General features: G+C 38.5%; 1 protein-coding gene across 1 annotated transcript in view; it reads right to left on the bottom strand.

The window, feature by feature from the left end:
• Positions 1 to 852: 852 nt before the first annotated feature.
• The window catches only part of LOC111946469 (5-hydroxytryptamine receptor 3A-like), a 33,615-nt gene continuing 9,017 nt past the window's right edge, over positions 853 to 25,450 (bottom strand). Inside the window, exons 4-19 of the mRNA XM_023949832.2 lie at positions 23,399 to 23,508; positions 22,059 to 22,159; positions 21,893 to 21,970; positions 21,738 to 21,826; positions 21,233 to 21,400; positions 21,024 to 21,094; positions 12,804 to 14,975; positions 6,658 to 6,824; positions 5,372 to 5,416; positions 5,139 to 5,248; positions 3,539 to 3,708; positions 3,257 to 3,420; positions 2,662 to 2,872; positions 2,395 to 2,565; positions 2,204 to 2,271; positions 853 to 1,808 (exon numbers count right to left, since the gene is read on the bottom strand). Of these exons, the coding sequence (XP_023805600.2) occupies positions 1,611 to 1,808; positions 2,204 to 2,271; positions 2,395 to 2,565; positions 2,662 to 2,872; positions 3,257 to 3,420; positions 3,539 to 3,708; positions 5,139 to 5,248; positions 5,372 to 5,416; positions 6,658 to 6,824; positions 12,804 to 12,843 (1,344 nt within the window). The 5' untranslated portion in view covers positions 12,844 to 14,975; positions 21,024 to 21,094; positions 21,233 to 21,400; ... (2 more) ...; positions 22,059 to 22,159; positions 23,399 to 23,508 and the 3' untranslated portion in view covers positions 853 to 1,610. The remainder of the gene's footprint in view (positions 1,809 to 2,203; positions 2,272 to 2,394; positions 2,566 to 2,661; positions 2,873 to 3,256; positions 3,421 to 3,538; positions 3,709 to 5,138; positions 5,249 to 5,371; positions 5,417 to 6,657; positions 6,825 to 12,803; positions 14,976 to 21,023; positions 21,095 to 21,232; positions 21,401 to 21,737; positions 21,827 to 21,892; positions 21,971 to 22,058; positions 22,160 to 23,398; positions 23,509 to 25,450) is intronic.

A 25,450-nucleotide genomic window follows, 5' to 3' on the forward strand; every position in this document is an offset into this window, starting at 1 on the left:
ACACCTCGAGCCTCTGCCGTTCTCCTGTCTCCTGGATCTCCACTGACGATAACAACTAATTTCAAGACCTGCGGAGGAACCCACCAGTGACGCCACCGAAGTCTGCCTCGCGTGTAGTGATCCCCACAAATCCTGCTCACGCTCGGCTAACTTACCTGTCCATTAAATCTACATACCTGCCACGCTCGTCCTCCTCTGTGTTTCTTCCGGGTTCCAGCGTCTGGGTTCAAAATTGTTCTGTAGCCATGACAATCAGGCTGAAAACATTAGCTGGTAGCTCCTCCCACAGGTGCATCAAGCTAAGGAACAGGACAGGCAGCAATGCAGAAAATTTGCCACGCAGCAAAGAAGAGGCGACCAATGCAAATATGTCGCGTTCGGTATGAAGCTTTAGACAGCTCTATGATCTTATCCATAGTGCAGATGTTGTAGTCTGATGGTTTAAGGGTGTGGATAGATGTCTTTTGTACAGACACACATTTTCCAACAGGTCCCATTAATACATGCAAAGAGTGGAGGAAAGAAGAGCTTCTTAAAGAAGTAACAAACCTCAAATTCCTGTCTGTAGGTGCCACATAGTTATTTTCTGCTCCGTTAAAAAATAAATTATTTAAAACCGTACAATGTCATTTCCTGGATTTTTCTTTTACATTCTGTCTCTCACAGTTTAAGTGTTTTTTCTGATGGACCACACAGACCTCTCATCTTTTACAACTGGGACAACTGGCAGAAAAACTGGTAAATGCTTTTTTGCTCACCATACGGTTGTTTAGTTGACTTTCAAGCAATTTTTAAATTTTCATTTCAAATGTCAACGAACAGCATATCAGAAAAAAACTGCAGTTTTTTAAAGCAAGACTTTATTTGAACATGATATAGACCAAAAACACTTAAATGCATCCTGTATTTAATGTGGATAATAGTTCTGGGAATCATCAACCAAATGTCACATACAATTGAGTGCCACATGCAAATACAATGGAGAAAATTGTATTTAGCATCTATTGAAATAAAGTGTCAATAGAAAATTGACATCCTTAAAAATGCTAAAATAATTTGAATAAAAAAAGACATTTAAAGTTAAAACAAGAAACCAAACAAAAATGAAACCTCTGCTAACAGAAATGTCTGAGTTCAGATGGTCAAGCATCTCCAAGTATCAGAAAACGGAAAATTTTGACTTTGAAAACATTTAGGTCACTTTTGAGCCAATTGGTAAACGTGTTCCATCTGTGTGCAGTATAGCGGCTTTATTATTTTTGGTTCAACCAGAGCTCAACCATCCAACTGCTTTCAACAAATTTCAGAGCTCTGCCAGGTAACTAGACATGCATTTCAGATCCATTAAGTTGAGATGTTTATAAACTACTAGTAGCCCTTCAGTAACAATTCTATAAGTAACTAATAGCCATTTCAAGGAGCATAGCTGTGTGATCAGATCAGAGAAAGCTGCAGATGTAGATATGTGGTTTAGCCAGATATAATTCACTCAGAGTTGGAGACTTGGACTTGGATTTGAGCCAGACATAAGTCTCACATCAGGGAATGCAGTTTTACCACCATGACATCACCGCCAGGTCACTGAGTGTTTTCTTATTTTTTATTCATGATCATTGCCACATATAAAAAAGTGTACTCAAAAACAGAAGAACTGCTATAATGTAGAAAATGGTAAAACATTTGTGGATTTTTTCAGCCGTTTTGTGCCAGTAGCCAGGCATCTCACCTATCAATTTCTTCATTTCAGCAAGCTCTTCACTGACTTTTTCCATTACACATGACACCTCGGTGTGGGGACCGCTGCTACCCTGCAAACATGTTGAACACTCAAGTTTAATGGAAACTTCAACTTTCAAATTATGAGCGACCATACAAAACACGCTTCATTCTGAACAACTTGTACCTATATTCTCACGGATGGACAGATGGATAGATAGATAGATAGATGATAGATAGATAGATAGATAGATAGATAGATAGATAGATAGATAGATAGATAGATAGATAGATAGATAGATAGATAGATAGATAGATAGATAGATAGATAGATAGATAGATAGATAGATAGATAGATAGATAGATAGATAGATAGATAGATAGATAGATAGATAGATAGATAGATAGATAGATAGATAGATAGATAGATAGATTGTACAGCCCCTTGAGTCTACTAGTTGTCTTTAATATATGATAAAGTTCTAACCTCATTAGAAAAAGAATGAACTTCTTTGGCAGCATCCTCAGCTGATGTACAAGTCTTTTTATTAATTCCTAAAAATATTTAAATATCAAGAACGTTATTTAAAGGTAAACACCAGTATGTCAGTCAAACAAGTGTCTGTTTTTCAAATAAAAGTTTGTGTGAATTTGAAATAGAACAATATATAATCTCACCTGTACAACAGCACAGAAGTGGATTCAGTTTATCATCTGTATTCTCAATCAGTTTTTGGTTTACTTCTATCTTGTCTATTAAAGTTCTGTCTTTGTCTTTAAAATACATCACCAAAATGGTTTCCATGAGGCTTAGCATCATCAGAGTAAAAGCTCCAATGCAGTAGATTTCTAAAGAGGGAAAGACAGAATCAGTAACATGAACATTGATCCTGTGTTTGCATCATTTTTTCAAGGAAAAAAGACTTGAAGCAACATCATCTTTACCTATAAGAGGAATTGTGTTTGAGGATGGGGGCAGAATGTCAACAAGAATAAGCTGCATCACAGTGACAGCAAGTAGGACTGTGACCTTGAAGCCAACTTTCTCACCCCCAGTGTCTGACATGAGGAAGGAGGCAAAGTCCAGACACAAAAAGAAAAAAATGGGCAGCAGGAAGTTTGCAACATAAAGTTCTGACCTTCTCTTCATGGTGATCTGTAAAACAAACAAACAACTGACTGCACTGCAATTTACAAGAAGATTTTGAAAAACACTGGTAAATAAAAACAAAATTTTCCTTCATCAAATCGATCTTCTGTTGTCCTCAAATTGCTCTTATAATAAAAATTATAATTGAAATAATTCAATTATTCCTTAAAATTGTACACCTTCATTGTTTTTATAGTGATTTTTATTAAATGTTCTGAATTTCTTCCCTTCCAATTACTGACAAGAACAAACTAAAAGCTCACATCTTTACAGTTTAAAGCTTTCACAATAAAATGTTGTCATACAGCAAAGGTCAGTTTATCAAAACTTGCTTTCTTCGTATAGAAACGAACGGATACTGTCATGTGTTTGAATCAAAGAAGTACTTACAGTGTAGACAATCACTGTTTGTTCAAACCCAAAATGATTGACACTTTTGTTGTGAATTGACAAGTAGTGGACAAGCCATTCAGACTGTGTCTGCATCGTATCAGTAGTATCCCATTGAGCCCAAAAATAGTCTGATGTATTGTAAAACAACTTCAGTTCCTCCTCTAATGAATGACAAAAAACAACAGTATAGTTTCTAGGCAAAACAAAATGGAAGTTAATGTGTCAAATCTTTCATGGATGCTGCACATATGCAGAAAAAAAAATAACTTCAGTGCTTACCAGAATGTGTGATAGATTTGAAGGAGATTCGGCAGTCCTGAATGTCAAATGGGAATTTGTAAACATGCATAGTGCAGGTGCTGGTCACCACTTGACCATCTCTATATTCAACCCAGCCGTGATGATGGATGTCTACATGAGGATTTGGGGCGGTTTTATCCCGCTCAGTCCTGTACCAGACAACACATTATTTTTATTATTAAGAAACGATGCCCTTGTTTTTCGTTTATGTGTTCACTTTTGTAATGAGTTTTGTTTTTAAAGAATGGGGCAACTTGCATTGGAAAAGAGACACAAAATACACTATAACATTGAAGGACATAGAATCATCAGGGTTTCTTTTCAAGACAAGTCAAGCTTCTTTAGAACATTTAAGATATATTCCGTCTAAATATCAAGCTTTTTATTTCTGTAAAACAATAAAGCAAATTAAAAATGTTTGGTGAATTAAAAGCTTGAACTACGTAGGTGCTTTTTATGGTGAGCACGTGCTATATCATCATTTTACAAAGGAGTATTGTGGATAAAGTCATAACATTATCAGAAAAAAGGGAATAAAGATGTAAAATTATGACAAAAATGTCTAAATTGAATGAGAGTAAACTTATATAATTATGAGTGAAAAAGTCAATATTTGAATGAGAATAAAGTTATAATTCTCAAGTTAGAAATTGAGAAACTTCCTAGATACATTTATGAGGCAAAAGTCTTTTTAGTAAAAATATAAATAAAAACAAATAAAAACTAACAACATGTTTTAATATGAGAGACTTAAGTGCAATGTTAGCAGTTACCTCAGAATTGGTTTCACAAATAAGGAATTACTAAGTCGTTATTTGAGTCAACATTTTTTTTTTTTTGAGTTGGAGGATATTGAAAAAAAATTGCTCGAAACTTCAGAAGAAGATTCTTGACCCGCAAGGAGTGGATTTTTGGCGATGTGACATTTACGCCATTGGCAGTAAAGTAACAGAGGTCCAAAGGCTTTATGCGACCTGGAGTCCTATGATAAACTAAAGTTTTATGGCATTACCATACCTTCCGAATGGCTACAGGGACGGATTTAGTTGGTGCATAATGTGAATGGAGGATTACACCATCAGCTTTATTTTCAAAAGAGCATTCCTTTTCCTTTAAAAATGAAGACTCTTTTCTCACAACTTTGAGTGTATTATCCTAAATAGTAAACTTTTTTTCATATTTTTACATTAGTCTCTTGTATTTTTTTTTCTTTCCTGGTGGCTCAAATATTTGTTCTATCTTTTAGTTCACAAAAACTATTTAATCCCTTTTCAAACTCCTTTTTCCAAAGTTTTTCATTTTTAATAGTTTATAAAAGGTTCTTTAAACCCTTTAACAGTTGTCTTGAATAACTATTGGAAATTTGTCATACTTTTAAAAGTGAGATGTACAAATGACAAATTTGCCATTCAATGGCCTTGAAAATGTAACCAAATTGAATTTTTTTGTTTTTTTCCCCCAAGTACTTCTCAGATCATCTCTTTGTAATTCTGTATTATTCACAAATGACGTCTCAGAAAAAAAATAAAATAAAAACTCATGTGAGAGTTTGCAATAAAACTGTGGGCTTTAAACTTACATCTCTACAATTGTCAGATCTGGCATCCATAAATATTTTACGGGAACTAAAATATGCTTCTGTCCACAAAACTCATCTGGATCCCACCAAATGTGCTCATTGTCCCATCTCTATGGGGGAAATCATTAAAATGAGAGTCACAGATGAGGGACAAGACAAAATAAAGGAAATTAACAATATTCATAACCACAATATGTTAATAAGAAGTGCAGTATTTCTTAGTGCAAACTCACCATAGAAACCCAGATGTAAGAAACAAACATTTGGTCAGCCTCTCTCTATGAGCAGAGAATACTTTTATCAGCACAAATAATACTCATTTACATTACATTGAGAGCTTTGATGTTTTTTTAACCATCTCTCTATGAATATTTTACTTCATAGGGAGTATAATAAGACACTTGGTCAAAATAAGGGAGATGTTTTACAGTTGCATGTAATCTCCATCCAAAGTGAGATTACATGCAACTGTAAAACATCTTAATAGAAACCACTTTAAGTAAAGTTTACTTCTTTGCTGTAAACTTTCTCTAACCACTTGTAATCAAGTATTTATTGCAACTCTCCTTTTCCAGCAGCTCTAATGGCTCCCAGTTAAGTTCCATTATGAGGACATGTGAAGAAACAACCAAAGGACATTGTCAAAGTCTATTTGAACAGTTTTATGCTCATTGCCAAAGTCTGCGCAGGAGTTTAAAACCTTTCAATTGCTGTCAACAAACCCCTCGAGAGACACCATGAAGAGTAACAGTAACGAACACTGTGTTCTGATGATAAAATCTTGGATGATCTCTAAAATGACAAATCTTTCTGACTCATTGTGGTCTATTTTTGTCCATCTAGAATTGATGCATACCCAAATTTCACAGACGTCTGGAATTTTGGAATTGTAAATGTTAGGGTTATGTAATTATCATTTGCTTACACGCTATTATCACCATGATATGTTCGTCTCAGTTCTATCTTTAAGTAATAAAACAATGACCTGAAAAGTTCTGATTATACGAGAATATGATGTTCCAGTACTGCTTGATTGAATGACCTACTTTCATGTTATCAACCCTGGCCACCAACAAACACAAACTGACAGTAAATTTGGACCCTCCTGACAAAACAGCGAGCACACTTTATAGTGTACTAAGTAGTGAGTGGGGGAATTGGGACACAACCAAATTTCCCCACTCATAGACTATTTTGGTTTCATTTGATCCACAACTGTCTTCATTCAAATAACTCATTCTAAGAGTATTCAAGTGTTTGGTTTTCATTTCAGCTAGTCAGGTTATCTGTTTTGCCACACTTTTCATGTATCTCTTTCTTCTCATGTGTCACTCAGTTTTTCCATGTTTAGTTTTTTTTTTTTTTTTAAGCTCCTGCCATCGGACCTGGCTTCCTGCATTTTGGGTCCCACAACCCCCAGTTCCTGACACTTTCAGATCTCCCCCACATTTTTACTAATTTCATTTTTATAGATCTTCCTTCATTCACTTGTCTGTTTCTCCAATCTGTCACAACTTACCACATCTATAATGGCAAAAATCTTCATTTCAATGTAAACCCAGGTCCAACGACGGTGGTCTTTAACAGGTCGGCCTACAGTGTACTTATCATTGTTTTCCCTCAGATCCAGCTTCTTTAGAATCGCCTGCCAGCTGCACTCAAATGAAGACTCTTCAACTTCAGATTCTGAAACAAAATTAAAATATATTCTGATTAAAAGTGAACATTAGTTTCAGGAAAATGAATACAAATTTAGTTCTGCGCTCTCAAGTATTTTAAAACTCCTGCCTGGTGTCTTGATTGTGCTCCAGCCTCATCCTACTGTCTAGTTATCTAATTATCATATATTCTGTCTTTGGCTAGTTTTTGGTGGCAGAGTGTATTGAGCCAGAGCCCTTATCTCAAGCATTTGCCCAATTTGATTTTTAATCTGTTTTTTTTTTACCCAGGCTTGAGTGATTTTTGCCAATTGCACAGACCTGGTTTTGTGTGTTTGGTAGTGGTGGGCAAGTGAAGCTTCACAAAGTACTGAGGCTTTACTAACAATTGTGTTGGAAAAAGCGTCATAGCTTCAAGACTTCAATGTTGGTGACATCTGATGGTGGACACCCAAAGCCATAGTAACCTCTAAATAGCTCAACTGAAACACTTGCATTGATACATTATAGTACATTACATACTCTAGAGCACATTCCAGATGAACCCGAAGAGTACATGCAAACTATGTTACCAGCTACATGTTAGCTAAAGTTTTATATCAAGCTTTGAGTTTTATTTAAAACTGTACTAAAAGTCACTAGCAGGATAAGAGATCCTTCCTACTTTGTGGCCAGGACTGTTATTGGGAAGTGAATCAGCGTTCATTTCTCTGTCGTCCCTTTGTTTCACTCCTGCTAGCTTACAAACCTTACACCCCCAAGCCAACATTAATAGTGCAACAAAAATGGTGAGCAATATCGGTGCCATCCAGCCATACCATTTAGAGCCACATCCCAGGTCAGATGAAGAAAACCAAGACGTACATGGTTCTATTTGTCTACAAGTGGATGCATCAGAATGGAGCAGAGCAGGTACATCTGTTCTATTCTGATGCATCCACTAGCTTGTGGCCTGCTGATTGTAGATTTTACTTAACTACAAGTTTTTCCAACTGGCCCTTTGAATTGGGAAAAATTCACAAATGCTGTCTTAATTTTAATTTTCTACATATATGTTGTTCGTAATGACGAACAAATGCTTCAAGAACATGTTAAAAACACCAAAACATGATCTTCACTGGAGTGAGTCTTTAATAAAAACATTTAAAGATAATAGTTTGTGATTTGGTTGATTTGTAATGATAAGCTGACAAGTTATTAGCTTTCGTAGGTTTTTGGTTTATTTTATTTTGAAAATATTCTCCCTCTCCAAATGTATTTCTCCTCAGAACCCTGTTTTGACGCATATTGATCCATCTTACATTCCGTAGTTGGTATGGCACCAAACTATTAGAATCTGTCAAGTTGTCATTGGCTCAAAATGCATTGAAATGCCATAAGCTAGTGAAACACAGCAAAAGACTATGAAATAATGAAACACCTCGTATGTAACGAAGCCCAAAGCGAAATCGCAATGACATTCGAAGCTTCAAATTGGACACCTGATATCCATGTTTTGATACAAGCTCAGACACGCTTTGAATCATTTAGGAAGGACAGCACAACCTCCAATGTATTATTGGAGTATTATTTGCTCATCACTAGTGTTTGAATCCTGGACATGTTTTCTGGTTTGCATTATTTATGGATGACACGTCTCTGACTTATTGTAGATTATCTCATGAACTGTCTGTGTCCCAGCAGCAGCTACCTTCTGTCATCTCCTCATACTGGGCAATGTTTCCCTGCCCACAGGGGCACCTGTTGTCCCTCATCTCCAAATTTAGTAAAAGAAGCATTTTAGCCACCCTGCAGCAATAATTATTTAACCTGTTAAGTCTTTCTCCACTTCTGCTCCTCCCTAGCGCTGAGACTGCCTGTTGCTAACTGGAACCCCTTCTTGCTGTGTCCTGACTTCCATCTTCATTTTCTATGATTACCTTTTAACCCTGCTTTCCATTGAGAGTTTCAACTATAGCCAACATTTACATTTTCTATGGAATTGGAAGAATTTCAAAAATAAATTCTTTATGACTAACAATCAGTGTGATCATCTTTGGCTTTGGAGTGGGAGATACTGATGTGAGATAACTGCAAAGAAAAAAACAAAAGAGCATGCAAATAACATGAACCTTTTAAAATATTCTTGATTAAGCCGCAAAGAGCTCCAGCCCACAAGTGAGTGCACTCAAGGAAAGTGGTTACTGAAAGGCAGGAGTGACTCACAGTTCCACTAATCATCACAGATTAATTTTTTGCTTTGGTAAAGCTTGGAGCAATGAGATGGATTTTCACTTCTATTGTCAAGCTTCTTTTCACAATTGCTTAACAAAAGAAAGATTTTTTTTCTTACTTCGAATAGTGTCATAGATTCTTTGGCTGACTCCCAGCGCCTCATCAGTTTCTTGGAGAAAAGACCCTAAAAAGAAGGGAAATGTTACGGCCTACAAAACGGTGTGGCAAATTCGAAATCATTTTTAAAACCAAAATAACCTTTATAGTAATACAAGTCTTTAAAAACAACGCACTTTACATTTTTGGCATATTACAGTTATACAGAAAATCACAGAATAAAGATAATTAGGGATTGGATGTGTTTGTTTTTACCGGGAATGAAAACAGAGGTCCAATTGGAATCATGAAGATCAGGATCATGAAGATCTGGATTTGTTCCACCTGTAAAAATAAAAGAAAAAACAGATAAATGAGGATTTGCAAGCCAGGAAAATAGTTTCCTACTTGTTTAATAGATCACTTTCTGTTGGGAACACTGATATCTGAGAGGTGTACATGAACATTTTTTTTTTATTCTGAACAAGAACTTTACGGCATTTAACAAATACTTCTACTGTCCTTCTGGCAAAAAACATCTTAATGACAATTTTTCAACCAACTTCATTTTCTGCTCTTTTCTTTTTTTATTTTTTATTTTTGTTTTAAATAGTTTAATAGTTTTAAAAGTTCATCTTTTTTTTAACTTGTCCGGTCCAACAGCTGAGCAAACAGATGTGAGCTAAAAGCCTCTTGTATTGGACATATACTTTTACAACAAGGGTTATGAATCTTTTGACACATTAGGGGTATATTTGAATAAACCCCTTTTGTAATTTTAGCTAAACTTTATTCATCTTGCTTATGTTTGTAACATTTTTGTGTTGGACCGGATGGAAAAGAAAAGGAGGGAAGAAGAGGGAGTGATGTTAGAGGGGGGTGGTGGTAGGAGAGTGATTATAGAGGGTGGGGCGTTAAAACCATGAAGCAGCATAAAGCAACAAGTTGCTGGATGGTTATAATCATTGCTGTTAGGTTCAGATGTACTACACGTCTATAAGGGCGGGGCCTGTCCCCACAAACACTCAAATGTTATAAACATACCTGTTGGCTTCAAATATGTCCACATACAACACATGTTCACACACGCATACTTATGCCTTCAGACCAACACAAGTGAAACATTTCATTCAGTCACTATTTGTGCAAAGGTGAGATAGCACCTGTGCTGGAGTGAGTGTTTGTGTTCTTCTAAAGTGGATGATGGAATGTAAAAAGAAGGAGGGAGAGTGCCCAGTCATCCCCACACCAAGAGCCCCGTCACAGCAGCAGCGGCAGCCAGGAATCCCCCCAACACCCGCACAGTAGCAGATGGAGAACAACCGCCTGCCGGGGAATCGCATCCACCTCCCAGACCAGGGTCAGCAGGACCGCCACAGGGCCCTCAAAGCCAGAGAGCAGGGAGGCATAGGGGGACAGAGAGGGCAAGCCAAAGCCCAACCAGAAGGGCAGCCCCCGGGACCCGCCCCAGGAAAGCACCCTAGCCCCAGACGAGCAGCCCATCACCACTCAGGAGTTATGAGCATTCCCCCACCCGGACCCCAGGCATGGGCCAGGGCCCCCCAAGGGAGACCCGCTTTATTTTTTTTTACATTATTGCATGTGTATTTCCTAAAGTTGATGTTTTTATTATTAAACAGATGTACAGTATCATGCAGATTTTTAGGATTATTAAGGATCTGATCTGTTTGCCATTTTTCTGCCTTGAGCTAAACCAGAGGTCCAGTTGGATGGAAGCATGGTCATCTTCAGGATCATGAAGGTCAGAATTTGATGTACTTCCCCCTGTAGAAAAAAATAAACAAGACAAATGAGATTAAATTTACAAGTCAGGAAAGTCGTTTTTACATGTTTTGGCATGTATTAGATTAAAATTAAAGCAACCTTTTTCTTTTGCATTTGAATTTTACTACAAGTTTGACATACAATTCCACAATCCTACAATATCGTGTTTGTCTTTTTTTGGACTTGATAGCTAACATTGCAAGTTTAAAGCATCATTCTATATTCTAGTAATGCATTTTTTATTGAATTTTTTATGTACCGGTAGTTTTTTTTGTAATCGGACAACAATTACGGTCAAGCATGTTTTTGTGTCTTTTATTTAAATATAAAAAGGACTTTGAGCCGTTACTGCTGTTTTCCTCTTTTGAGTTGCTTGTCTATGACAGAGACCTCGTTTTTTGTGGATCTTTGAGTGCTTTTCTGTGGGTAAGTTTCAAGGTGGTAGCCTGTAAATCTCTGTCCCCTCATTCAGGAAGCAGCTCAGCTGCAACTTGTCTTCAACTTAAGTCTTAGATAGACTTAGTTTTTCCTTTAAAAACAGTGTTGTCAAGTATTGTGTTGTGTTTTTTACTCTGCTCTTCCCAGTAATCTTTGCTTTTATCATTTGTATTTACATGAAGCGGTACGGGTGAACTTTTTTTTTCTACTGGTTTTCTCCTGTTTGTCATTATTTCTCACTTTTCTTACATTTTCAGGATAAATCATTTGAGGAATTTATCAAGTATTTTGTTCGTTTTGTCTCTGCCTTTAGTTCACCAGGAATCGCTTTTATTTTACTGCCTTTATTTTATTGTTGAGCGCAATGACAAGGCAGAACACAGGACTGGACTCAGATGCAGAGCTTAAGGTTTTAATTTCTTGGTACAAGAAAGGAGCTTGCTTTGGCAGGTGAAAGCACATGACAAACAGGCACAGGACAAAGGGAAACACAGGCTATAAATACATGAGGAGGGGAAGCACAGGTGGGAATGATCAGGGATGATGAGGCAGACTCAGGTGTGGGGAGCAGACACAGCAGGAAGGGGAAGGTCTGGAACGAGAGGTAGGTTAGACTTTCAAAACAAAACAGGAAACCCCACACGAGACAACAGGAAGCTTGACGAGACATGACACACAATTGATCAAAAATCTTCCTAGACAAAGCTAAAATAGGGTGGAACTCTCTTGAAGAGAAACAACTATGAAGAGTATGCTCAAGCAATACCAGAAGTAGATTTTTAACAACTGTAAGACTAAACTAAAAAAAATTAGCTGACTTAATACAGTAATACAATGGACTACCGAACTGTCCAGGGTGTACCTGATCTTCACCACACAGTAGCTGGGATAGGCTCTAACAAAGTGACCGCAAAATGCAGAGATGGATGGATGGATGGATGGATGGATGGATGGATGGATGGATGGATGGATGGATGGATGGATGGATGGATGGATGGATGGATGGAAGGATGGATGGAAGGATGGATGGATGGATGGATGGATGGATGGATGGATGGATGGATGGATGGATGGATGGATGGATGGATGGATGGACTGATGGATGGATGGATGGATGGATGGATGGATGGATGGATGGATGGATGGATAATAGGTCAAGAATTAAGATAGTTTTGATTAAACTGCGCAGAAAGGTTGCAGCAACCACATTCAAACTCTTTACTTTAGAATTTTCACTCTGAACAGAAATGTAATCTAATAAAAATGTAATAAAATATATATATTTAAACTGTCTTTAGTTCAACATTAACCTTGTTCATCACTGAAACTACAAAAACAAGGTGTGACATGTAAAAATGAACAACTCATAAATTATGGCATAGTTTTTACCTCTGAGCTACTGAAACAAATTTCTGTCAATATTCAAAAGATTTCTTAAAATCCACATGCAAACAGGATTACGATGTCAGCTTACCTGTGAGGACAAACAGAAATATTAAGGCTTGAACCATCATTGTTGCAGGAGATCAGTACTCATCTCTATCCACTCTGCTCTGTATTGAGCTTCCCAATAATCCTTTTGACATTGATCTGCCTCTGTTGGAGGGAGGAGGGAGAAGAACGAGCCACAGGGGATCTTTAACAATTATTATATTGCAGAAAGATTTAGATCACAAGCCTCATATCAATAAAGGGAGGCAAAACACAATCTGGCACTCCTTAATTCTGCAAGTTCGTTAGACAATTTGTAGATGATAAACAAAGATGGGTCCTGGGTCTAGCAATGCAGACCAAGATCCTGCTTTGGTCATTCAGAGATCAGACAGTCCTTAGTAAGGTTCCCCGGACCCCATCCTCATCGATAAGTTCTCAAACTATCTCCAAATCCATAAAGCACCTCTGTACTAGATGAGTGAACTCCCGCAAACCCTCCAGCTCCCTATGGATATTGTGGAGCTGGTCCACTGTTCCACGACCAGGACGGAAACATCACTGTTCTTCTTGAATCTGAGATTAAACTGTTGAACAAATTCCCATCTTCAGTACTCTGGAATAAGACTTTCTCGGGTATGGAAGAATGAGATTCCATGCTAGCTGGAACCTAACCTTTGGTCCCCCTTTTTAACCCTTAAAAACCAGCTGTCAATGGTGACAGGACATAACTCACCTTCTTCTATCTACAGTAACTCTTAGACCATTTTCCTAATTAATGTTTTTCCAAAAGATTTTGTTCCATTGTTGCTTGTGGGACTGAGACTCCTTCTGTGTGAACTGTATGCCTCTTTTTGTCACCGCCTACTGCATTTCTCAAGCCCAATGTCACTACTGTAGATTCTGGTTGTGGGAATCAGGAAGCCAATGTTGTGTTTACTCTTAGTGTATAGCTAGATTTCATCTATTTAGAAGAGGTGACTGATAGTGGCCCCATTCCTGAGTTGGTGGCATTGCTTGTGCAGTTGTGTAAAACGTCCTCCTAAAGACAGTTATCAGTTTGATGGCGGTGAACAAGTACATGGGGGCCTCTGCAGCGGTTGTATTATTATTTTTCTATTTTTAATCCTTACCTTTGGGGTAAAAAATTGAATAACTTCCTTGCTGGTCCATTTTTAGACAATGTCGATGTCAAGAATCCAAATGTTTTGATACAAATAGAAAAACTGAAATCACATTTAAATGTTAAATAAATGTATTATATACTTTATACATTATTTTATTTATTAAATGCCCTAATTTCTCAATCACTCACTTCCTCAGCTCAGCAGCAGAACCACAGACATCGCTGTCATTAGATTACCATAAAATAAATTGTATGAACACATCCGGAAACATGCATTCTAACTTTTCCATAACACATTGAGTAAGGGCTCACTTAAGTCTTTACATTTTAACAGAGCCAGACTTAAATCTGACGTACAGGGAAAGTAGACTTCACTCAAGATCCAAACTCAAGGACTTGAAACACACTTGAGTATTTGTTAGGCCCATTTAATTATGGCTCCTTTTCACAATCACTTCTCTTGTACATACTTTTTCCTATTCTTGCTTGAAATAACCTATTGTTAAGCATTGTTCATAATTTATCAAGTACCTTGGTGGTTTCAGTGTCTTTTTTATTCTTTTCTTTTTATTCTTCTGCAAACATATTTGCAAACTATTTTGTTTAAAGACCCACTCAAATGAAAATCACGATTTTAGTAATTGTAATGTTTTTGTAATGTTTTTTCAAGATATAGTACATCTATAAAATAATTTAAGATTAAAACTGCATTTATGAATATTTATTTATTCAAAATGCCAATGCCAAGATCTCTGCTGTAATGTAACTTTGATGGGTGGGCCAAAGCATTCACACTTGCCTTTTTGCAGGTAATGCAATTCATCTACTTTTGTACTGGGACACATGCAGTTTATCCTGTTGATGTGTGACTTATGCTTCCTTCTATTTTTCATAAGTCTTCCACTCAGTAAAAGGAAATAAAGAACCACTATAATGAAGAAAACTATGAAGACTTTGTTGATAATTTCAGCCACTCTGGTCCAACATCCAGGGTTCTGATCTTCTGTCCTGCTGCTAAGCAGAGTAATATGTGTCACCAAGCTCCTCATAGATTGTAGGAGACACCTCAGTGTGGGGACTTTTGCAACCCTGCAAATAAGGTTAAACAGTCAAGTTGAATGATAACTTTACTTTTCAAATCATTGTCTTTAAAATACACCCACTGTCCACTTTATTAGGTACACATGTCCAACTGCTGGTTAGCACAAATTTCTAATTAGCCAATCACATGGCAGCAAATCTATGGAATTAGACATATAAATATGGTCAAGACAATCTGCTGCATTCAAACCGAGTATCAAAATAAGGAATAAAGGGGATTGAACTGACTTTGAACATATCATGGTTGTTGGTGCCAGACGGACTGGTCTGAGTATTTTAGAAACTGCTGATCTACTGGGATTTTTACCCACAACCATCTCTAGGGTATATTGAGAATGGTTCAAAAAAGAGAAAATATGCAGTGAGCAACAGTTCTGTGGGTGGAAATGTCTTGTTGATGCTAGAGACCAGACTAGTTCCAGCTGAAAGAAAGGCAACAGGAACTCAAACAAACATAGGTTTCAACCGAGGTCTGCAGAAGAGCATTTCTGAATGCACAACATGTCTAACCTTGAGGAAGATGGGCAACAGCAGCAGAAGACCACACAGGGTGCAACTCATTGTCATTAAAGAACAGTAAACTGAGGCTACAATTCACACAGACAATAGACGATTGGAAAAACGTTGTCTGGTCTGATGAGTCTCCATTTATGCCGCAACATTCAGATAGTAGGGACAGAATTTGAAAACTTGAAAGCATGGATCCATCCTTCCTTGTATCAACGGTTCAGGCAGGTGGTTGCAGTATAATGATGAGGGGGATATTTTCTTGTCACACTTTAGGCCCCTTAGTACCGAGTGAAAATGGTTACAACACCACAGCCTACCTGAGTATTGTTGCTGACCATGTCCATCCCTCTATGACCACAGTGTATCCAACTTCTGATGGCTACCTCAGGATAAGGTGCCATGTCATAAAGCTCGAATCATCTCAGACTGGTTTCTTTAACATGACTATGAGTTCATGGGACTCAAATGGCCTCCACTGTCACCAGATGTCAACACAATAGATCACCTTTCAGATGTGGTGGAACGGGAGATTGGCATCATGGATGTGCAGCCGACAAATCTGCAGCAACTGTGTGATGCTATCATGTCAAAAGGGACCAAACTCTCTGAGGAATGTTTCCAGTACTTTGTTGAATCAATGACACAAAGGATTAAGACATTTCTGAAGCCAGAAGGTGTCCAACTCAGTGCTAGGAAGGTGTACCTAATAAAGTGGCTGGTGATTGTATAACTGTGAGGAAACTGGATTTTCTAGAAAGGACTGTATTAAATAAAATATTAGGGTGGTTCGTTCCCTTTTCAGTTTCCAGCACACAGAAATGAATGAATAACGACTCAGAGACAAAACTTAGCTTTTGTGGAGGTTTTACTTCGCACAAACACGAAGGGGACAGACATGAACATGGTACATTCAAAGTCCGAACCAACGAGCTCAGGGATGGGCTTTGGTATAAAAACCCTGCATTTGCATATTCAGAAGATGGTCCGATGGACCTCATGTGAAAATCACGCCCACAGGTTACTGCTGGAGAGAACCTCCAAGGCTAAAGTGAAGATAAGTCTGAGGCCTGCTCAGCAGAAAACATGCACAGAAAAGAGGGAGTATGGGAAGAAACTGTTAGAACAATAGTTTGGCTGTGCTTTCTTCAAATGTAATATAATTTTGAGATGACAATACATGCTCAGTGAATTAAGTTTAAACCATTAGTGTAATAAAGGTTAAAGGCAGTTTCTAACTATTCTTCACATACCCCCCTGTTTGTCATATCAAAATTATATATGGAAAGTCAGCAGAACTCCTGTCATCATCAACCAAACACCAATTCACGAAGACTTTCAGTATAGGCAGCATATCGGCTCTGCATCGAAAACAAAAGTGTAGAGGTACATGTAAATACAAAAGAAAACATTAAAGCAACGTGAATAAATTAGCACATCAGAGGTGGTAGGTGATACATGAGTGTTGATGCGAAAACCTCCAGGGCTAAACTTATACCATCTGTGTGAAACTTGCATTGAGCAGTCAGGGAGGGCAAAACTCATCAACGACTCTGTGCCCTTCAGCAGTCATCCGTTAGGATACGCATGCATCACCAGTCCAGACCTCGGCACAAAATCATTAATTAAAGTTACATAGAACAAGAAACAAATTAAGAAATAAAGAAAAATAAAGAAAATCAAATCAAACAAAAGAAAAACAATAAAATAAATCTGTAAAGACCAGTTTCAACCACGAGCGGATGCGAATCAGGTTAATTGTAGGCATAATGCTGATAGAGTCGATAGAGGCCTGACAGCGATCATTCATTTGACACATGGAATCAAACAGGTGAAGAAAAGAAAAAAGAAAAACAACACACAGGACCGGAGTGACTAGTTTTATCAGTACACTCCACCAGAAGTAAACCAATAAATTGGGGACCCAGACCAGTAGGCGTCAGTCATCTGAGAAGAAATGTGTGATTTAAGGGCCTTGACCTCACTGATGATGTGAGTGAGATCTCCAGAGGAAGAGGGAATAAAAGTAAAAGACGAAACCACGAGCAATAGCTGGACCCATGTTAGCTGGTTCGAAGCTCACTGTAGCTGGAAGAGAGGATTGCTAGAGGAAACACACCAGGGAACGCCCCTCGCCAGGAGTAGTGTCACACTGCGGCGGCTTCGTAGTTGGACTTCAACCAGGGATGCGTCTCAAAATGTCAGTCTCGTATGCTCTCAGCAATGTACAGTGGCTTACGTGAATCCAGGAGGGTCAGTCAGCAATGTGTACTGCAGTTGGCATGGTGAGGAGATAGAACCTTGAAGGGTCCCGTCCACCTCAGGTGTGACCAATCAGTCCGTTAAATGGTCTTCAGGGTAAAGCAGGTCACCGACAGAGGCCTTCTGGTCGGGATGCAGAGTCTGTGGGGAGGAGAGAACTGGAGGCAGACTCAATGCGTTCCTTTGTTCTCACAGCTTTCTTCAAACAATCATGTAAATTATCAATGGTGTCAGTAGAGTCAGGCATGAGAGTAGAAAAAAAATCAGGAAAAAAATAAAATAAGTAAAAATTAAAAAATAAAAATTGTGGAAAAAAAAAAAAAACACATTGAAAGTGAAACAGACAAGAACTGCGTCTCATTTTAACAGCACGCACCATGAGCAGGCTGATAACAGTTTGACTAATGGGAAAGTTTGAACGGAAGGGAGTGAAGCATACTGCATGTGATTCTGGAGAATTCGCACAAGAGAATCACAGGTGACATTGTTTCAACTATCAGCAGCGCAAGCAGCTGTGGGGGGCTGATCAGATAAGGTGGTGAGGTCCAGGGAGAGAAATAATTTTGCTAGAAACAGAAACTAAATGTCCCAAAAAAATTTTAACCTGTGCTTGGGCCAGCTGGAGGTTAGTCTTACTGCACTTATTCCCCTGAGAGTTAAAACTTCGAAAGATTAGCAACATGTCCATTAAAAAAAATGTAAGGCGAGTTAGTGGACCAGATATCCTCAGGAATGCTTTTAAGGGGTCAATCCTGATTTACAAGCAGAAATGCAGGGACCTGATTAGTGGGGTCAGAAGGCTGCAATCAAACTTTTTATGAGCAGGGAGAGTGAACTAAAAAAAGGAAAGGCTGCACCAGCCATCCGAGTCTGATCATGTTTATACAAGTGGGAGGTCTGTCCTGCACAAACTGATCCACGGCTGCTTTGTAAGAAATGATACTTTCTATAGCTTTTTTCTGAACATCTACCCTAGTCCATATCCTAAACACTAAAATACACACTAAAACACGTCCTATCATTATTCGGAGAGCAGAGAAAGCTGTTACACCTGCTTACAACGGAGAAATCACCCCTCCTTTCTGCGAGTCCTCATCAGCCTGTCTGCAGGCTCGGGCACGCGCACTCTGATCTGTGAAGGTGCTCCCCCCTCCTTCTGCTCTGTCCTGCACTCTGAGGCTGCTTAACTTTCTATGATATCCATAATCTTTAACCCATTTATCCAAATACTTGATTTATGTCTGATCCTGACTTCCCACATACTTCCAAACTTTATGAAAAGTTTTCTGGACCTAAGCAATGTGCTTTCTTTCTTTTTAGTGAGATTTTGTGAATGAGTCCCACCCATCTTGTCTAGGTTTATGAATGACGATCAGCCACAACGTTCTCAGGAATTCATAGACCACACCATGCTTCTACAAGAGCTAAATCCCTTGCGGATGTGGCTGTCCTGAGAACCAGCTTCTCAATTTCAATCACAAACCAGAGTTCCCACCCAAGTAACCCTTTTTATGGATCCTCCAGCGCTGAATCTAATCAGCAGAAAAAGCTTGGAGAATCAGAAAAGAAGCCTAATTATCTGTCAACTGAGTCACCACATTCATTATTCATTTATTTAGAATAAGACATTAATCAAAGCCATCATGAGGCATTAATCAAAGCGAGCATACACCACAGAAGCCGTCACAGAAAGCACAGTCAGACACAGACAGAGACATAAAAAAAACGTTACACACACATGAATTCCCCGGAGCTCCGTTTATTCCCAAATGCCGTGCACGACGCGCCTTAACCGAATCTGTCCCTAAGCCGTCCACACAGCCGACAGCACGTTTCAACCGATTCTGTCCCTACGTCGGGACACACAGCTTCCGACGGGTTTCAACCGAATCTATCCCTACGTCGGGGACACACAGCTTCCGACGGGTTTCAACCGAATCTATCCCTACGTCGGGGACACACAGCTTCCGACGGGTTTCAACCGAATCTATCCCTACGTCGGGGACACACAGCTTCCGACGGGTTTCAACTTAATCTATCCCTACGTCGGGGACACACAGCTTCCGACGGGTTTCAACCGAATCTATCCCTACGTCGGGGACACACAGCTTCCGACGGGTTTCAACCTAATCTATCCCTACGTCGGGGACACACAGCTTCCGACGGGTTTCAACCGAATCTATCCCTACGTCGGGGACACACAGCTTCCGACGGGTTTCAACCGAATCTATCCCTACGTCGGGGACACACAGCTTCCGACGGGTTTCAACTTAATCTATCCCTACGTCGGGGACACACAGCTTCCGACGGGTTTTTCTCTTACGCTACACACTTCTCCCTGTCATCTCCCGTGAAGGAGGACACATGCACCCGCAGCAGGCTGACTGCAGGCGCTCCTGTGGTCAGCGTGCACGCGCAGCACTGTGACTGCTCACGGCTCTCTCTGTTCTTTCCCAAGAGATGAGGCACCCACACACAAGACACAGACACAGTCAACATAAAACCCTAGCAAGTAAAGAGAGGACAGACTTTCTGTGTCGCATACTCACTTCGATCAAATAACCTCGTTATTTGATGAGGGACCTGACGACGCCGAGGGCACCACCGGATCCAGGGGCAGGGCCGATGGTTCAATGCTGAGGCCGTGGTCTCAGACCGCGCGGTTTTCAGGAAAAAACCCCCCCAGGGGTTCCAGCGATGTCCAAGGCGCGCGCCGGCCGGCTCGAAGGACCAAATGTGAGGAAACTGGATTTTCTAGAAAGGACTGTATTAAATAAAATATTAGGGTGGTTCGTTCCCTTTTCAGTTTCCAGCACACAGAAATGAATGAATAACGACTCAGAGACAAAACTTAGCTTTTGTGGAGGTTTTACTTCGCACAAACACGAAGGGGACAGACATGAACATGGTACATTCAAAGTCCGAACCAACGAGCTCAGGGATGGGCTTTGGTATAAAAACCCTGCATTTGCATATTCAGAAGATGGTCCGATGGACCTCATGTGAAAATCACGCCCACAGGTTACTGCTGGAGAGAACCTCCAAGGCTAAAGTGAAGATAAGTCTGAGGCCTGCTCAGCAGAAAACATGCACAGAAAAGAGGGAGTATGGGAAGAAACTGTTAGAACAATAGTTTGGCTGTGCTTTCTTCAAATGTAATATAATTTTGAGATGACAATACATGCTCAGTGAATTAAGTTTAAACCATTAGTGTAATAAAGGTTAAAGGCAGTTTCTAACTATTCTTCACAATAACAAAATTCTAACCTCTTTAGCAAAAGACTGATCTTCTTGGGTATTGTCTTCAGCTGATGCACAATGAATTCCTTTCTTAATTCCTAAAAAAAGGAACGCATAAAGGACTTTATTCAAAGCTAAACACCATTATGTCAGCCAAACAAGTACTGCAGGTATGTCTAATTGGCAAACACAAGTTAGTGTCTAAGAATTTGAAGTAGAACAATAAATAATCTCACCTGTAAAACAGCATTGGAGTGCACACTGTTTATCCTTTGGATTCTCATGATGATTCGGATTGCCTTTTTTCATGACTTTGCAAGTTTGGTCTTTGTCTATCAAATGGTATAAAATGGTTTCCAGGAGGCTTAGTAGCATCAGGGTACAGATCCCAAAGCAGTAGACGTCTGACAGGGACAAAATCAGTAAAATGAACATGATTTCCATTTACATCACTTGAAAATCATTTAAAACAACATTGTTGTTACGGTGCCTCTAGCAGACTCCTCCCCCTCATCTGCTACACCTGACACCATCAGCTGCGCCTCTTCATCCTCATCAGCCTGCAGACTCTTAAGGAGACCACGGACCTGTAATCGACACTAGTTCGTTGTACTCCTACGGTGCATCTCCTGGCCTTACCTTGTCTCTCGTTCATGCCTGTTATTCTCTCGACTAATTACCCTGTCTTTGTACTACTCCAGAACCTCACCTTCACGTGGAACACTCCGGATTGCTGCTCACCTCTCGCTCGTCTCGTTCCGACGCTCCTCTGGCTCCCATCTCAAATCACAGGGTTGTCGCAGTCAAGACCCTCCAACCACCACCTCTGGCTACCACAGAAGAACCTGGGACTCAATTCCATCTTTGCTGCCACATTAAAACCTATTACAACTTACCTCATTGCCTGCCGAGTTTCCTTCCGGGTTCCAGCACTTGGGTCTGCTAAGTCTGCTAGCCATGACAATTGTCTTTACCTAAGGAAAAAGGAACGGAATCTGAGGAAGGGGGCAAAAGCTCAATGACAATAAGCTGCATCACTGTCACAGCAAGTTGGACAGTGACCTTGAAGCCAATCTTCTCGCCTCCAGTGTTTGACAGGAAGAGAGAGGTAAAGTCCAGACACAAGAAGTAAAAAACGGGCAGCATCTTCTCTTCAGGCAGATCTGTAAAACAACAAATCCGCTGACTATACTGCACTTGAAAAGAAAAATATTCACAAAAAACAGAAAAAAATTTCAAAGATCAGAAGTACCTATACCAGTTTTTAGTTTGAATTTATTTTTTCATATATTTCAACCTATCTACAAACTTTATGAAATGTTGAAAGATCTATTTTTCTTTATGAAAACATCACCATCAAATCATCCTCATAATTAAAATAATTATTCAAATTATTCAAATAATAATCATAATTACATATGTACCAATTGTTTTAAGAATTTATTACATAGTTTTTTTATCCCTCATTTTTTTTTCTTTTTCACTGTGATTTATAAAGTTTTCTGACTGACACGCCTTTAATATTTTGATTAACGCAAGCTTTACATTCATTACATTTTTTATCTTTTCAATAAAACTTTATTATTCACCAATGACAAGTCAATTTCATGAAATTGTTCTTCTTCATATAGAAATGAAACTTGCATCTGTTTGAATCCAGAAATCCTTAGAATGTAAACAATCACTGATTGATTGAAGCTAAAATAATTGACAGTTTTCCCGTTTACTTCGAAGCCACAGCAATTCCACTGTATTTGGATTTTTCTAAGAGTCTCCCTGTCAAAGGTTGAAATGTTTTCACTGTAGGACAAACCTTAGTTCTTCATCTTAGAAAAAGAAAAAAGAAAAAAAAGTTTTATGGTCTGTTGGCAAAACAAAATATCATGCATGTCTTGAGTCTTTGATGGATAGTGCTCATCTTATGTTTTAAAAAACTCACTAGCTGTGCTTACCAGAGTGCATGATAGATTTGAAAGAGATGCAGCAGACCTGAGCGTCAAATGGAAAAACCACACCGTACATCTTGCAGGTGCTCTCCACCACTTGGCCATCTCTATATTCAACCATGCCATCGTGTTGAACGCTAAGATGAGAACTTGGGGCGGTTTTATCCTGATCTGTCCTAAAGTATCTTGTCATCACGCCCTTGTTTTTTGTTTGCATTAATTTTTTTTTATTAAGTTTGTTTTTAAAGCATATCATTGGGGAACCTGCATCAGAAATATCCCATAAAATATTACAATAGGGAGCATAAAGATTTATAAAGTGTTATTTTCTAGATGAGAACATGTCAAGCTTAGGATTTATGCCAGTTTTAAATCATGTTTCTAACTATGAAACATGAGAGTTTTTATTACAAACTATCTGAGGGATTGCAATAACATTCAGAGCTTTAGACTTACATCTCTTTAATTGTCACATCTGGCATCCATAAGTATTTTGTGGGAACCAAAGTATGCCTCTGTCCACAAAACTGATCAGGATGCCACTGAATATACTCATTGTTCCATCTCTATAAAAGAAAAGATGAACAATAAAGTCATCAATAAGAGACACAAACAAGATGAATAAAGGAAATACAAGATTCATAACCGCAATATGTTTGTACAAAAGTCTGTATTTCTAAGTAAAAACGTACCATTTTGACCAAAATGTAATTAATGAACATCTGGTCAGCCTCTCTCTATGAGCAAAAAATGTTTTTTATCAGCATAGAAATACATTCAGATAAATGTTTTTTTTTTTTTTTTTTCAGATACAAAGTGTTACAGTATATTCAACTAATCTCTTTACTCAAGGGTGCAGAGCTTCCATTTATTTTCTCAACCCACTGAATCTCTTTCAGGGTCACAGGACTTCCGGGGACCTATTATATTATATATGTGTACCTACGTACACACCGGGCTTTTGATAAGTATTCAAGAATGCGCTAAACTGAGATTCTTGATCGTACTTGGTGCAAGACTTGGTTTCACATAATCAGAGGACTGACATAATTATTAGGAAAATTACGTTTTTATTTTTGAGATATCGAGTGTGAACTGCAGAGGACATTGGAAGGCTAAACATAAGAAAACTTAACTTTTTTAGTGGCAAAGAGTTAGTCCCCCACAAAAAAGCCACACAAACTGGTAAACCTAAGAAAAAGTTTATCATCCACATATCAAGGTTATTATAGTTAACGAAAACGAACGAAAAACTAAAACTAGAACTGAAAAAACATTTTCGTTAACTGAAATAAAAATAAAAACGAGAGTTTAAAAAAAAAAACGAAAACTAACTAAAACTGTTTGTTGTGTGTATAAAACGAACTGAAACTAACTAATATTAACCCCAAAAAATACTTAGTTTTCGTCTTTGTTAATACATAAGTCTTTTGGGTTGAAATAAAGTTTATTTACTTCACGCTGCTAGTTTTACTGTGTATATGACCCTTACGGCATCACGTTGTCTGTGACGTCACATGATGTCTGTCAGACACTACCGGCTAGAGGGTTCATAGACATTTACATGAGCGTGATGGCTGCATAAAAAGTTGGGAGAAAGCGGGAGAGTCCTATTTGGGACTTTTTTGAATATAACAGCGTCGAAAACTAAAGTAAGTGCTTGTAGTCGAAGCAGGAGACAAAATTTGTGGAACGCTCCTCAAAGGGAAAAACCCTACGAATCTAAAAATACATTTAAAAAGCGCACACAAAAACGCAAATCAACAGGACGTAGACAAGCTAGCCTGTCGCCCGCCCTCCCCCAAAAAAGAAGCGAGAGCAGATAACGTAATGCTGTCATCGGCTGTTGTATTTTAATTTAAGGATGGTTGTCCTTGTGTCCTCTGAATAATAAGTGTTTCAAAATGTATCTTTGATTGCGTTTTTATCATACAATACTTATTTTGGTGATTTTGAATCATGCACCTGACAAATATCCTAATTTACAAAAAATAAAAAAGAAGAAACTAACACTAAAACTAATAAAAACTAAACTAAAACGAAGCAATTTCAAAAAATAAAAACTAATAAAAACTAGTAAAACAGCCTCTAAAAACTAATTAAAACTAAATAAATTTAAAAACAAAAATTCAAAACGAAATAAAAACTAAAACTAATAAAAACTAGTAAAGCAGCCTCTAAAAACTAATTAAAACTAAATAAATTTAAAAACAAAAATTCAAAACGAAATAAAAACTAAAACTAATAAAAAATCCGAAACTATTATAACCTTGCCACATCTCTGCACATTTTTTTCCTTAGTTCTCCATCTATCAATTTTCCTAAACTGCTGTTTCTCTTTTGGGGTCAAGGGGCTGTGTCCCTGTTACTCTTAGTCTAAGGCAGGGCACACCCTGAACAGGTCGCCAGTGTGTTGCATGGCCACACTTTAACTCTCCCATGTACACCTGGGGCCATTTTAAATTCCCCATGGCTGTGCAGCGGTGCAGTGGTTAGTGCTCTTGCCTC

Source organism: Oryzias latipes, chromosome 19, assembly GCF_053564925.1.
Source record: "Oryzias latipes strain Hd-rR chromosome 19, Olatipes_Hd-rR_3.1".
Lineage (NCBI taxonomy): Eukaryota > Metazoa > Chordata > Actinopteri > Beloniformes > Adrianichthyidae > Oryzias > Oryzias latipes.